The sequence below is a fragment of the Anser cygnoides genome, chromosome W (assembly GCF_040182565.1).
Source record: "Anser cygnoides isolate HZ-2024a breed goose chromosome W, Taihu_goose_T2T_genome, whole genome shotgun sequence".
In the NCBI taxonomy this organism is placed as follows: Eukaryota; Metazoa; Chordata; class Aves; order Anseriformes; family Anatidae; genus Anser; species Anser cygnoides.
In genome coordinates, this window is record NC_089911.1 from 17,321,882 (window position 1) to 17,335,094 (window position 13,213).

Below are 13,213 nucleotides of genomic sequence, written 5' to 3' on the forward strand. Positions count from 1 at the left end.
ATTTGCACCCAAATTCGGGCGCTTCCCCCAAAACCCCACCAATTCCCCCCAAATCCCCGGGGATTTTGCCCCGAACCCCACAAATTTCCCCCCAAACCGCACGAATTTCCCCCCAAACCCCGCGAATTTCCCCAAACCGCACAAATTTCCCCCCAAACCCCGCGATTTCCCCCAAACCGCACAAATTTCCCCCCAAACCACATAAATTTCCCCCAAAACCGCACAAATTTCCCCCAAACCCCACAAATTTCCCCCAAACCCCACAAATTTCCCCCAAACCCTACAGATTTCCCCCCAAACCCACAAATTTCCCCAAACCCCACAAATTTCACCCCAAACCCCACGAATTTCCCCCCGAACCCCACAAATTTCCCCGCAAACCCCACAAATTTCCCCCGTTTATGGCCCCAACTCAAATCTGGGCAAATTTCCCCGAATCGGCGAGAGTTTCCCCAAATCGCTGAGTTTTCCCCTAAGTTGGCGCAAATGCCCCCAAATTGGTGTGAATTTCCCCCAAATCCCCGTGAATTGCGCCCCACGACGGCCCCAACCCGAATCTGGGTGAAATTCCCCCAAATCGGCCTGAAATCCTCCCGACCTTCCCCAAATTATTCAAATTTATTCCAAGTTTTGCTTAAATTCCCCCAAATTGCTCCCAAACTCCCCAAATTTTCTGATTTGCCCCAATTTTCCCCAATTTTCAAATTCCCACAATTTTTTCCTCAAGTTTTCCCAAACTTCTCCAAAACTCTCCGATTTCCTTCTGATTCCCTAAAAATTTTTCCAATGTTATTGAAATTTCTTCTAAATTTTGCCCAAATTCACCAATTTCCTCCCAAACTCTCCAAATGTCCTTTAATTTTCCCCAAGATTGCCCCAAATTTCCTCAAATTCCTTTCAAGTTTTTCCCAAAGTCCCCAAATCTCCTCTGATTTCCCAAAATGTCCCCAACATTCTTTAAATTTTGTCTAAATTTTGCCCCAATTCCCCCAATTTTATTTTTTTCCAAAATTTCCTTAAATTTCTTCAAATTCTTTCATAATTTTGCTTAACCCCCCCCCAAATTTGCTCGGATTTCTCCCAAGTTTCTCCAAAGTTCCTCAAATTTATTGGAAACTTTGCCAAATCCCCCAGATTTCCCCCAAACTCCCCAAATTTTTTCTAATTCTTTCAAAATTTCCCATTTTTTCCAATTTGTTTTAAATATTCCTTAAAATCCCCCATTTTTTTCCCAAACTCCCCAAATTTCCCCCCGAATTTCCCCCAAACTCCCCGAATTTCCCCCAAATTTTCCCAAACTCCCCCAAATCTCCCCCAAACTCCCCAAATTTCCCCCAAAATTTTCCCAAACTACCCCGAGTTTCCCCAAAATTTCCCAAACTCTCCCGAATTTCCCCCAAACTCCCCAAATTTCCCGCCAGTTTTCCAAGCTCCCCCAAATTTTCCCAAGCTCCCCCAGAGCTTTCCCCAGACTCCCCGAATTTCCCCCAAATTTCCCCAAACTCCCCCGAATTTCCCCCAAATTCCCAAATTTCCCCCAAGTTTCCCCAAACTCCCCGAATTTCCCCCAAACTCCCCGAATTTCCTCCGAATTTCCCCCAAACTCCCCCGAATTTCCCCTAAACTCCCCGAATTTCCCCCAAACTCCCTGAATTCCCCCGAAATTTCCCCCAAACTCCCAAACTCCCCGAATTTCCCCCGAATTTCCCCCAAACGCCCCTGAATTTCCCCCAAACTCCCAAATTTCCCCAAGTTTCCCCAAACTCCCCTGGATTTCCCCCAAACTCCCCGAATTCCCCCCAAATTTCCCCCAAACTCCCCAAATTCCCCCAAACTCCCCCGATTTTCCCCTCAAATTTCCCCCAAACTCCCAAATTTCCCCCAAATTTCCCCAAACTCCCCGAATTCCCCCCAAATTCCCCAAACTCCCCCGAATTTCCCCCAAACTCCCCGAATTCCCCCCAAATTTCCCCAAACCCCCCAAACTCCCCCCAAATTCCCCCAAACTCCCCGAATTTCCCCCAAATTTCCTCCAAACGCCCCTGAATTTTCCCCCAAACTCCCCAAATTTCCCCAAACCCCCCAAATTCCCCCAAATTCCCCGAACTCCCCCGAATTTCCCCCAAACTCCCCAAATTTCCCGAATCCCCCCCGAATTGCCCCCCGCTGTCCCCCCCAGGGCTGGCGCTGCGGGCGCTGCACCTACTGGAACCGGGGGGGGGCGGGGAGCTGCGGGCTGTGCCTGCGCCCCCCCAAGGCCCCGCCCCTTGAGGCCCCGCCCCTTGAGGCCCCGCCCACCGAGGCCACGCCCCCAGAGCCCGGCCCCGCCCACGGAGGGGGCGTGGCTTCGCCCGGCCCCGCCCACGAGGCCGAGCGGCGGCGCCAGGAGCGGCTGCGGCGCGAGGGGCAGCGCGTGGTGGAGCTGCTGCGGGGTGAGCGGCCCTATAGACGGGGGGGGACCCTATAGAGGGGGTGGGGGGCCCTATAGATGGGGTGGGGACCCTATAGGTGGGGGGGGGGCCCTATAGATGGGGTGGGGACCCTATAGATGGGGTGGGGACCCTATAGATGGGGTGGGGGACCCTATAGAAATGGGGCTGGGGCCCTATAGATGGGGTGGGGACCCTATAGATGGGGTGGGGCCCTATAGAAGTGGGGCTGGGGCCCTATAGATGGTGCTGGGACCCTATAGAAATGGGGCTGGGGCTCTATAGATGGAGCTGGGGCCCTATAGATGGGGCGGGGGCCCTATAGATGGGGTGGGGGACCCTATAGATGGGGCGGGGCCCTATAGATGGGGTGGGGACCCTATAGACGTGGGGCTGGGGCCCTATAGATGGGGTGGGGGACCCTATAGATGGGGTGGGGGACCCTATAGATGGGGGGGGGACCCTATAGGTGGGGTGGGGGACCCTATAGAAATGGGGCTGGGGCCCTATAGATGGGGCTGGGGACCCTATAGAAGTGGGGCTGGGGCCCTATAGATGGGGTGGAGACCCTATAGATGGGGTGGGGGACCCTACAGGCCGTACCTGCGGGGCTGGGGCCATACAGATGGTGCTTATGGGGGTCCCTGGGTGCCCCTTGGGGTCTGGGGGACCTATAGCTGCTCTATATGTGCCCCATATGTCCCTCTAGGTGCCCTACAAGGATCTATAGATGTCCTATATATACCCCATAGGTGTCTATAGGGTGTTATAAGTCTTTAGATGCACTATAGGTGGCTGTGAGGTCCTATAGGTGCCCCATAAGTGCCCTATATGTGCTTAATGGGTGTCTATAGGTGCCCTATAGGGACCCATGAGTACTGTATAGTTGTGTCTAAGACCCTATAGATACTCACAGATATTCTATAAGTGCGTACAGGTCGTTATAGGGCCTTATAATTGCACTTTAGCTGCCCAGAGATGCCCATAGTTGTCCCATAGGTGCCCTATAGGCACCTATAGGTGCCCTATAAGCATCCATAGGTTTTCAGAAGTGTCCTATAGGTGCCCTATAGCCACGCATGGGTTCCCATAGGTATCTATAGGCGGTCTGTAGGTTTCCGTAGGTGCCTATAGATTCCTGTGGGTTCTTCTAGGAGCCCCATAGGTGCTCTATAAACGCCTGTAGGTTCTTACAGGTGGTCTATAGGCACCCAGAGGTGCTCTATAGGTACCTATAGGCTCTTGTATGTGCCCTATAGGCACCCATGGGTGCTCTGTAGGTCTGCAGGTGCCCCATAGGTTCACGTAGGCGCCCCACAGGTGCCCGATAGACGTCTACAGGTTATTGTACGTGCTCCGTAGGCACGTATAGGTGCCCTATGGGCGTCTATAGGTTCTTGTATATGCCCCGTAGGCACCCAGGGGTGCTCTGTGGGTCCGCAGGTGCCCTATAGATGCTCCCAGGTTCTTGTAGGCTCCCCTGGGTGCCCTATAGGTCCCCGTAGATGCCCTATAGGTCCCCATAGGTGCCCCGTATGTGCCCTATAGGTTCCCACAGGTGCCCTATAGGGCCCCCGGGGGTGCCCCTCCCCCTGACGCTGTCCCCGCCCCTTCCCCCCCCCCCCAGGCAGCGGAGGCGCAGGCGGTGCCGGCGGAGGCGGTGCTGGAGGCGGCACGGGGGCAGGGCCCGGCCGGAGGGGACGGGGCCCGGCCGGAGGCGGCGGTGCTGGCGGCGCGGGCGGGGCTGGGGGCGGAGCTCGCGGCGCTGGCGGGGGCGGCGGCGGGGGCCGGGGCGGGGGAGGGGCTGGGCGCCCCCTCCCCCCGCGAGGCCGCCGCCGCCTGGCTCCGCGCCCGCGCCCGCCCCCAGCGCGCCCTGCAGGCCTGCCTGGGCGCCCGCCGGAGGCAGGTGGGTGGGGCTTGGGGGGTGGGCGGGGCTTAAGGGGGCGGGGGTTGTTGGGGGGTGGGGTCCGGGGGTGGGAGGGGGCTGGGGGTGGGAGGGGGGGGGAGGTGGAAGGGCGGTGGGTTATTGGGGTGGGGGCGTTGGGGGTGTGGTTTATTGGGGTGGGGTTGCTTGGGGGTGTGGTTTATTGGGGGCTGTGGGTTACTGGGGGCGTGGGTTATTGGGGATGGGTTTGCTGGGGGTGTGGGTTATTGGGGTGGGGTCATTGGGGGCGTGGGTTATTGGGGTGGGGTCATTGGGGGCGTGGTTTATTGGGGTGGGGTCATTGGGGGTGTGGGTTATTGGGGTGGGGTCATTGGGGGTGTGGGTTATTGGGTGGGGGCGTTGGGGGCGTGGCTTATTGGGGGCTGTGGGTTACTGGGGGTGTGGGTTATTGGGGTGGGGGCGTTGGGGGCGTGGTTTATTGGGGTGGGGTCATTGGGGGCGTGGTTTATTGGGGTGGGGTCATTGGGGGTGTGGGTTATTGGGGTGGGGTCATTGGGGGTGTGGGTTATTGGGGTGGGGTCGGTTGGGGGCGTGGTTTATTGGGGTGGGGTTAATGGGGGTGTGGGTTATTGGGGTGGGGTCATTGGGGGTGTGGTTTATTGGGTGGGGGCGTTGGGGGCGTGGTTTATTGGGGGCTGTGGGTTACTGGGGGCAGGGTTTATTGGGGATGGGTTTGTTGGGGGTGTGGTTTATTGGGGTGGGGTTAATGGGGGCGTGGTTTATTGGGGCGTGGTTTATTGGGAGCTTCGGTGGTGTTTCGGGGGGGTGTGGCTCGCGGGGGCGTGGTTTATCGGGGCGCGCCAGCTCGTACCGGTGCGTCGCGGTACCCGTACCGGTGCGTACCGCTCCCCGTACTGGTGCGTACTGGTCCCCGTCCTCGTCCCCCCCCAGCTGCGGGCCCTGGCGGCGCTGGGTTTCCCGGAGCGCGCGGCGGCGGCGGCGGCGCTGAGCCGCGGGGGGGGGGCGCTGGGGGCGGCGCTGGCCCAGCTGCAGCGCCCCCGCCTGGGGGGCTTCGCCCGGCGCCTCTGGGAGCCCTGCGAGCCCCCCCTCGACTTCCAGTGCCCCGACCAGCAGGTGGGTGCGGGGGGGGTCCTGGGGGGGGGGTTGGGGGGTCCTGGGGGGGGTGTGGGGGTCCTAAGGGGGGTCCTAGAGGGTGGGGGGGGGTCCTGGGGGGGGGGTTGGGGGTCCTGGGGGGGGGTGTGGGGGTCCAGGGGGGGTCCAGGAGGGTCCTAAGGGGGTCTGGGGGGGTCCTGAGGGAATTGGGGGGGTCCTGAGGGGACCGGGGGGGTCCTGAGGGGGGTCGGGAGGGAACTGGGGGGGTCCTGAGGGGGGTCCTGAGGGTCCTGAGGGGGGTTGTGAGGGGACTGGGGGGTCCTGAGGGTGCCGACACCTCACCGTGCTTCCCCCCCGCCCCCCGCTAGGCCCTGGTGCGCCGCGTGCTGGCGTCGCTGTCGCTGCCGAGCTGGGGCCGGGCGCAGCTGGTGGCGGCGCTGGGCCGGGAGCTGGCGCCGGCGGGTGCGGGGCTCGAGGCGCTGGTGGAGGCCGTGAGGGCCTCGCCCGACCGCGCCAGCATCCGCCGGCGCCTGCGCTGCGAGTGCGCCGTGTGCGGCTGGGCCCTGCCCAGGGAGCAGGTGGGCGGGGGTTGCCATGGGGACGGGGGGGGAGGCGGGAGTTGCTATGGGGACTGGGGAAAAAGGCGGGGAGTTGCTATGGAGACCGGGGGGGAGGCGGGAGTTGCTATGGAGACCGGAGAAAAAGGCGGGAGTTGCTATGGAGACTGGGGAAAAAGGCGGGAGTTGCTATGGGGACCGGGGAAAAAGGCGGGAGTTGCTATGGAGAGCTGGGGGAAAGGTGGGAGTTGCTATGGGGACCGGGGAAAAAGGCGGGAGTTGCCATAGGAACGCGTGAGGGGAGGCGGGAGTTGCCATGGGAACGCTTGAGCGACAGCGCCAGTTGCTATGGGGACTGGGGGGAAAGGCGGGAGTTGCCATGGGAACGCGTGAGTGACGGCGCCAGTTGCTATGGAGGCGGGGGGGAGGCGGGAGTTGCCATGGGAACGCGTGAGGAGCTTGAGCGCGGCGGGCGTTGCCACGGCAACGGTCACCGCGGCCCCTCCCTCCCCCCCCCGCCCGTCGCCCTGGCAACGCGGGCGGGCCATTCGCGGGGATTGGCTGCGCCGCTGACCACGTGGCGCGGCGCGGGCCAATCAGATGCGGTCGCTGACGGGCTGCGAGTGCGCCATCTGCCCCGAGTGCTTCCGCCAGCACTTCACCATCGGCGTCAAGGAGCGCCGCGTCGCCGACCTCGTCTGCCCCGCCTGCGGCCGCCCCGACCTGGCCGACGAGGCCCAGCGCCTCTGCTACTTCTCCACGCTCGACGTGCAGGTGGGGGGGGGGCCTTAATGGCGTCGGGGGGGGCCTACGGGGCCTTATGGGGGCCTATAGGGCCTTATGGGGCCTATAGGGCCATAATGGGGCCTACAGGGGGTCTGCGGGCCCTGATGGGGGCCTTAATGGGGTCTGGGAGGGGCCTACGGGGCCTTATGGGGGCCTATAGGGCCTTATGGGGCCTATAGGGGGGCCCGCGGGCCCTGATGGGGGCCTTAATGGGGTCTGGGGGGGGCCTACGGGGCCTTATGGGGGCCTACGGGGCCTCATGGGGGCCTATAGGGCCTTATGGGGCCTATAGGGGGCCCGCGGGCCCTGATGGGGGCCTTAATGGGGTCTGGGGGGGGCCTACGGGGCCTTATGGGGGCCTACGGGGCCTCATGGGGGCCTATAGGGCCTTATGGGGCCTATAGGGGGCCCGCGGGCCCTGATGGGGGCCTTAATGGGGTCTGGGGGGGGCCTACGGGGCCTTATGGGGGCCTATAGGGCCTTATGGGGCCTATAGGGGCCTACAGGGGGTCTGCGGGCCATAATGGGGGCCTTAATGGCGTCTGGGGGGGGCCTACGGGGCCTTATGGGGGCCTATAGGGCCGGGATGGGGCCTATAAGGGGTCTGCGGGCCCTGATGGGGGCCTTAATGGCGTCTGGGGGGGGCCTACGGGGCCTTATGGGGGCCTATAGGGCCTTATGGGGCCTATAAGGGGGTCTGTGGGCCCTAATGGGGGCCTTAATGGGGTCTGGGGGGGGCCTACGGGGCCTCATGGGGGCCTATAGGGCCATAATGGGGCCTATAGGGGGTCTGCGGGCCCTGATGGGGGCCTTAATGGCGTCTGGGGGGGGGCTACGGGGCCTTATGGGGGCCTATAGGGCCGGAGTGGGGCCTATAAGGGGTCTGCGGGCCCTGATGGGGGCCTTAGTGGGGGTCCTGGGGGCCTTAGTGGGGGTCCTGGGGGCCTTAGTGGGGGTCCTGGGGGCCTTAGTGGGGCGCTGTTGGGGGTTTGGGGGGTCTTAATGGGGGCCTATGGGGTCCTGGGGCGTCTTATGGGGTCCTAAAGGGTCTTAGGGGGTTCCTGGGGGGCCTATTGAGGGTCTGTGGGGCCGTAGTGGGGCCCTATGGGGGTCCTGGGGGCCTTATGGGGCTCCAAGGGGCCTTAATGGGGCTCCAAGGGGCCTTATTGGGGTGCTATTGGGGGTCTGGGGGGGCCTTATGGGGTCCTAAAGGGTCTTAGCGGGTTCCTGGGGGGCTTATTGAGGGTCTGTGGGGCCGTAGTGGGGCCCTATGGGGGTCTGGGAGGCCTTAATGGGGGCCTACGGGGCCCTAATGGGGTCTTTTGGGGGCCTGGGGGGCCTTAAGGGGGACCCGTGTGGTCCTGCGGGGCCTTAGGGGGGTCCTAAAGGGTGTTAGGGGGGTGCCGGGGGCCTTGACGGGAGCCTGAGGGGTCCTAGGAGGCCTTGGGGGGGGGGTGGGCCCTATTAAGGTCCTGCTGGGGCCCTGTGGAGGTTTAGGGGGCGTTATTGGGGCCGGGGGCTGCTCTATGGGGCCGAGGGCGATGTGTGGGGCCGGGGGCTGCTCTATGGGGCCGCCAGCGACGCCGTGGGGCTCCCCGCAGCTGCGGCAGGTGCTGGACGCGGGCACGTACCAGCTCTTCACCCAGAAGCTGACGGAGCGCGAGCTGATGCGCGACCCCAAGTTCCTCTGGTGCATCCAGGTGGGGCCGGGGGGTCCCTGTGGGGCCGGGGGGGCTCTGTGGGGCCGGGGGGGCTCTGTGGGGCGCTATGGGGCTGACCCCCGGCTCCTGTCCCCCCCCCCAGTGCTCCTTCGGGTTCATCTTCGAGGCGGAGCAGGGCCCGGCCCAGTGCCCCCAGTGCCAGCAGCGCTTCTGCCCCCGCTGCCAGCGCCCGGTACGGGGCCGCTATGGGGCTGGGGGGCGGCGGGGGGGGGGTCTCGGGGGGGTCCCTGCGGGGTTAACCCCCCCCCCCACCCCGCCCCGCAGTGGGACCCGCAGCACTGCGGCCGTTCCTGCGCCGAGCTCGAGGCCCGGCTGCGCGCCCGCGACCCCCAGGAGCCCCCCGAGGGGCTGGCGGCCTTCCTGCAGGAGCGCCGCATCGGTACCGCCCCACGGGTCCCCCCCCCTGCCCCACAGATCCCCCCCCCTGCCCCACAGATCCCCCCCCTGCCCCACGGATCCCCCCCCTGCCCCACAGATCCCCCCCCAGCCCCATAGCGGGGGGTCCCAGCCCCATAGAGGGGGGTCCCAGCCCCATAGGGGGCTCCCTGCCCCATAGCAGGGGGCTCTTCCCCTATAGGGGCTGGTCCCAGCCCCATAGAGTGGGATCCCAGCCCAATAGGTGGGTCCCTGTCCCATAGAGGTCTCCGCCCCATAGCTGGGGGGGGTCTCCCTGCCCCATAGCAGGTGCCCCATAAGGCTTCCTGCCCCATGGGGGCTGATCCCAGCCCCATAGAGGGGGGTCCCAGCCCCATAGAGGGGGGTCCCAGCCCAATAGGGGTTGGTCCCAGCCCCATAGGGGTTGGTCCCAGCCCCATAGAGGGGGGTCCCAGCCCAAGGGGGGGGTCTCGGTGCCCCCGCGGCCCCCCCCGACCCCCCCCGTCCCGCAGCGTGCCCGCAGTGCGGGCTCCGGTTCGCGCTGGCGCGGGGCGGCTGCCTCCACCTGCAGTGCTCGCAGTGCGCACACCACTTCTGCAGCGCCTGCGCCGGGCCCTTCTACGGCAAGGGGGTGAGGGGGGGGCTGGGGGGGGGTGTGGGGGGGATGTGGGGGGGTGTGGGGGGGTTATGGGGGGATGTGGGGGGATGTGGGGCCGGGGGGAGGCTGTGGGGGGGCTGTGGGGCGGAATTGGTCCCCATAGGGGGGTTGTGGGGCGGCTTTGGGGTGATGCGGGGTGGCCGTGGGGGCTCTGGGGGGGCTATGGGGGGACTGTGGGGGGGTTATGGGGCGGCCGTGGGGCGGAACTGGGGGCTCTGGGGTCTATATGGGGGGCTGTGGGGGGGGCTGCGGTGCTCTGAGCCGCTTACAGGGCGCAAGGGGGGGTCCTATGGGGCTGGGCTCCTTCTGTGGGGCTGCGGGGGGACGCCGAGGGTTGGAGGCGGACGATGACATCATGATGACGTCGCGATGACATCATGATGACGTCATGGTGCCGGCAGCGCTGCCCCGAGCCCGGCTGCCCCCTGCGGGGCTCCCTGCACGGGCACCACCCCCGCGACTGCCTCTTCTACCTGCGCGACTGGGAGCCCGCCCGGCTGCGGCGCCTGCTGCAGGTGCGCTGGGGGGCGATAGGGGGCGCTACGGGCGGTTATGGGGCGCTACGGGGCACTATGGGGCGGTTATGGGGCGATTTGGGGCGGTTATGGGGCGCTATGGGGGTGCTATGGGGCATTAGGGGGTGCTGTGGGGTCTCTGTGGGGTGATACAGGGTCCCTATGGGTCTCTATGGGGTCCCTATGGGTCCCTATGGGGCAGCTGTGGGTCCCTATGGGGCGCTATGGGGTCCCTATGGGGTCCCTATGGGGTCCCTATGGGTCCCTATGGGGTCCCTATGGGGGTCCCTATGGGGTCCCTATGGGGTCCCTATGGGGCTCTATGGGGGCAGCTGTGGGTCCCTATGGGGCCTCTATGGGGCCTCTATGGGGCCTCTATGGGGCCTCTATGGGGTCTCTTTGGGGTCTCTATGGGGCCGTATGGGGTCTCTATGGGGCGCTATGGGGCGCTATGGGGCAGTCGTGGGTCTCTATGGGGTCTCTATGGGTCTCTATGGGTCCCTGTGGGTCCCTATGGGGTCTCTATGGGTCCCTATGGGTCTCTATGGGGCCGTATGGGGTCTTTATGGGGCGCTATGGGGCAGCCATGGGTCCCTGTGGGTCCCTGTGGGTCCCTATGGGGTCTCTATGGGTCTCTATGGGTCTCTATGGGGCCGTATGGGGTCTCTATGGGGCGCTATGGGGTAGCCGTGGGTCTCTATGGGGTCTCTATGGGGTCCCTATGGGGCTCTATGGGGCAGCTGTGGGCCCCTATGGGGCCTCTATGGGGCCTCTATGGGGCCTCTATGGGTCTCTTTGGGGGCTCTGTGGGGCCGTATGGGGTCTCTATGGGGCGCTATGGGGCGCTATGGGGCAGTCGTGGGTCCCTATGGGTTCTCTATGGGTCTCTATGGGTCCCTGTGGGTCCCTATGGGGTCTCTATGGGTCCCTATGGGTCTCTATGGGGCCGTATGGGGTCTCTATGGGGCGCTATGGGGCAGCCATGGGTCTCTATGGGGTCTCTATGGGTCCCTATGGGTCCCTATGGGTCTCTGTGGGTCTCTGTGGGTCCCTATGGGGCCCTATGGGGTCTCTATGGGTCCCTATGGGTCTCTATGGGGCCGTATGGGGTCTCTATGGGGCGCTATGGGGCAGCCGTGGGTCCCTGTGGGGTCCCTGTGGGGTCCCTATGGGTCCCTGTGGGTCCCTATGGGGTCTCTATGGGTCCCTATGGGTCTCTATGGGGCCGTATGGGGTCTCTATGGGGCGCTATGGGGCAGCCGTGGGTCCCTGTGGGGTCCCTGTGGGGTCCCTATGGGTCCCTATGGGTCTCTATGGGGCCCTATGGGGTCCCTATGGGGTCCCTATGGGTCCCTATGGGGTCCTATGGGGGCGCTATGGGGCAGCCGTGGGTCCCTATGGGGTCCCTATGGGGCCCCTATGGGGCCCCTATGGGGCGCCGCGGGGTCACTCGAGGTCAGCGCCCCCCCGTGCCCCCAGGAGGCCGGGGTCACCTTCGAGACCGAGCCCCCGCCCGGAGCCCAGCCCCCGCCGAAGGTAAGCCCCGCCCCCCGTGTCACGTGACGCCTGCCCTCCCCGTCACGTGACGCGCTCCCGGTCACGTGACTCCCCCCCCCCCCCAAGGCGGGTGCTGGGGTGCCCGAGCAGAAGGAGACCTCCGAGGGGCTGCGGGACGAGGCCTGCGGCAGGGACGCCCCCGAGGGGCAGGCGGGGCTCTGCCGGTCAGTGGGGGCGCTGGGGGGGCGGGTACGGGGCGCTGTGGGGTGGGGGGGGGGTTATGGGGTGGGGAGGGGGGTTATGGGGCACTTGGGGGTCCCTATGGGGCACTCGGGGGGGGTTATGGGGCACTTGGGGTCCCTATGGGGCACTGGGGGTCTCTATGGGGCACTTGGGGGGGGTTATGGGGCACTGGGGGGTCCCTATGGGGCACTTGGGGGGGGTTATGGGGCACTTGGGGTCCCTATGGGGCACTTGGGGGGGTTATGGGGCACTGGGGGTCGCTATGGGGCACTGGGGGGTCGCTATGGGGCACTGGGGGGTCCCTATGGGGCAGCTGGGGGTCCCTATGGGGTGCTATGGGTCCCTATGGGGCACTTGGGGGTCCCTATGGGGCACTTGGGGGTCCCTATGGGGCAGCTGGGGGGGGTTATGGGGCAATTGGGGTCCCTATGGGGCACTTGGGGGGGGTTATGGGGCACTTGGGGGGGTTATGGGGCAATTGGGGTCCCTATGGGGCACTTGGGGGGGTTATGGGGCACTTATGGGGCACTGGGGGGGTCCCTATGGGGCACTTGGGGTCCCTATGGGGGTCCCTATGGGGCCCCTGTGGGTCCCCGGCTGCCCCCGTCACGTGCCGGGTTCCTGAGTGGCTTCCCCCCCGTCACGTGACCCCTCCCGCGTCACGTGCCCGCAGCGCGCACTACGCCGAGTACCTGGTGTCCCGCATCAACGCGCACGCGCTGGACCCGGCGGCGCTGGACACGCCCCCGCGGCCCTAAAAGGGCAGGCCACGCCCCCCCACCCCGCGCACGCGCAATAAAGGCCACGCCCCCCCGCAGCCCACCGCCTGTGTCTCCGGGGAGCGGGGTCACGTGGGTAGGGGGGGAGCGGGGGAGGGTCACGTGGTTAAAGCGGGAGGGGAGGGGGAGCGGGGGAGAGCGGTCACGTGGTTAAAGCGGGAGGGGAGGGGGAGCGGGGAGAGCGGTCACGTGGGCTACAGGGAGTCCGGGAGGGGAGGGGGGGGGAGCGGGTGAGGAGGGGTCACGTGGTGCAAAGGGGCGGGGAGCGGTCACGTGGCGGGGGCGGGCTCCTGCGTCACGTGACGCGGCGGCGGAGCGGCGGTGAGCGGCGGCGGCGGGCGGGCGGGGAGGGGGCGGCGGAGGGGGGGGGGGGAGGGGAAAGCGGGGAGGGGAAACGGGACCGGGGGGACCCCCCCGAGCCCCCCAAACCCCACCCCGGGACCCCCCGGAGCCCCCCCGAAGCCCCGCAGCGTCCCCACAGCGGCACTTCCGGGTTCTCAGTGCCCTCTTGCAGGCGCTTCGGCGGACATGACGTCAGGGCGGCGCCGCCTCCTGCCGTGGCTGCTGGCGCAGGCGCAGAGCGGCCGCTTCCCGGGGCTGGAGTTCGACGACGCCGCCCGCAGCGCCCTCAGGGTGCCCTGGGAGCGGGCCGGGA

At 65.4% G+C, this 13,213-nt stretch overlaps 2 protein-coding genes across 2 annotated transcripts; both read left to right on the top strand.

Moving 5' to 3' along the window:
• Positions 1 to 2,095: 2,095 nt before the first annotated feature.
• On the top strand, positions 2,096 to 12,596 carry RNF31 (ring finger protein 31; the record flags this gene model as incomplete). Its single annotated transcript, XM_066987417.1, has 12 exons — positions 2,096 to 2,430; positions 4,056 to 4,335; positions 5,266 to 5,448; positions 5,796 to 6,005; positions 6,585 to 6,758; positions 8,372 to 8,470; positions 8,574 to 8,663; positions 8,756 to 8,870; positions 9,379 to 9,497; positions 9,926 to 10,039; positions 11,519 to 11,760; positions 12,453 to 12,596. Coding segments are annotated over 11 exons (1,803 nt in total), but the record flags the coding sequence as incomplete, so codon positions are not given.
• LOC136788740 (shematrin-like protein 2) lies at positions 10,075 to 11,503 on the top strand (the record flags this gene model as incomplete). The annotated part of the gene is given in 4 exon segments (XM_066987416.1): positions 10,075 to 10,676; positions 10,679 to 10,750; positions 10,753 to 11,055; positions 11,058 to 11,503. Coding segments are annotated over 4 exon segments (1,296 nt in total), but the record flags the coding sequence as incomplete, so codon positions are not given.
• Positions 12,597 to 13,213: the final 617 nt, after the last annotated feature.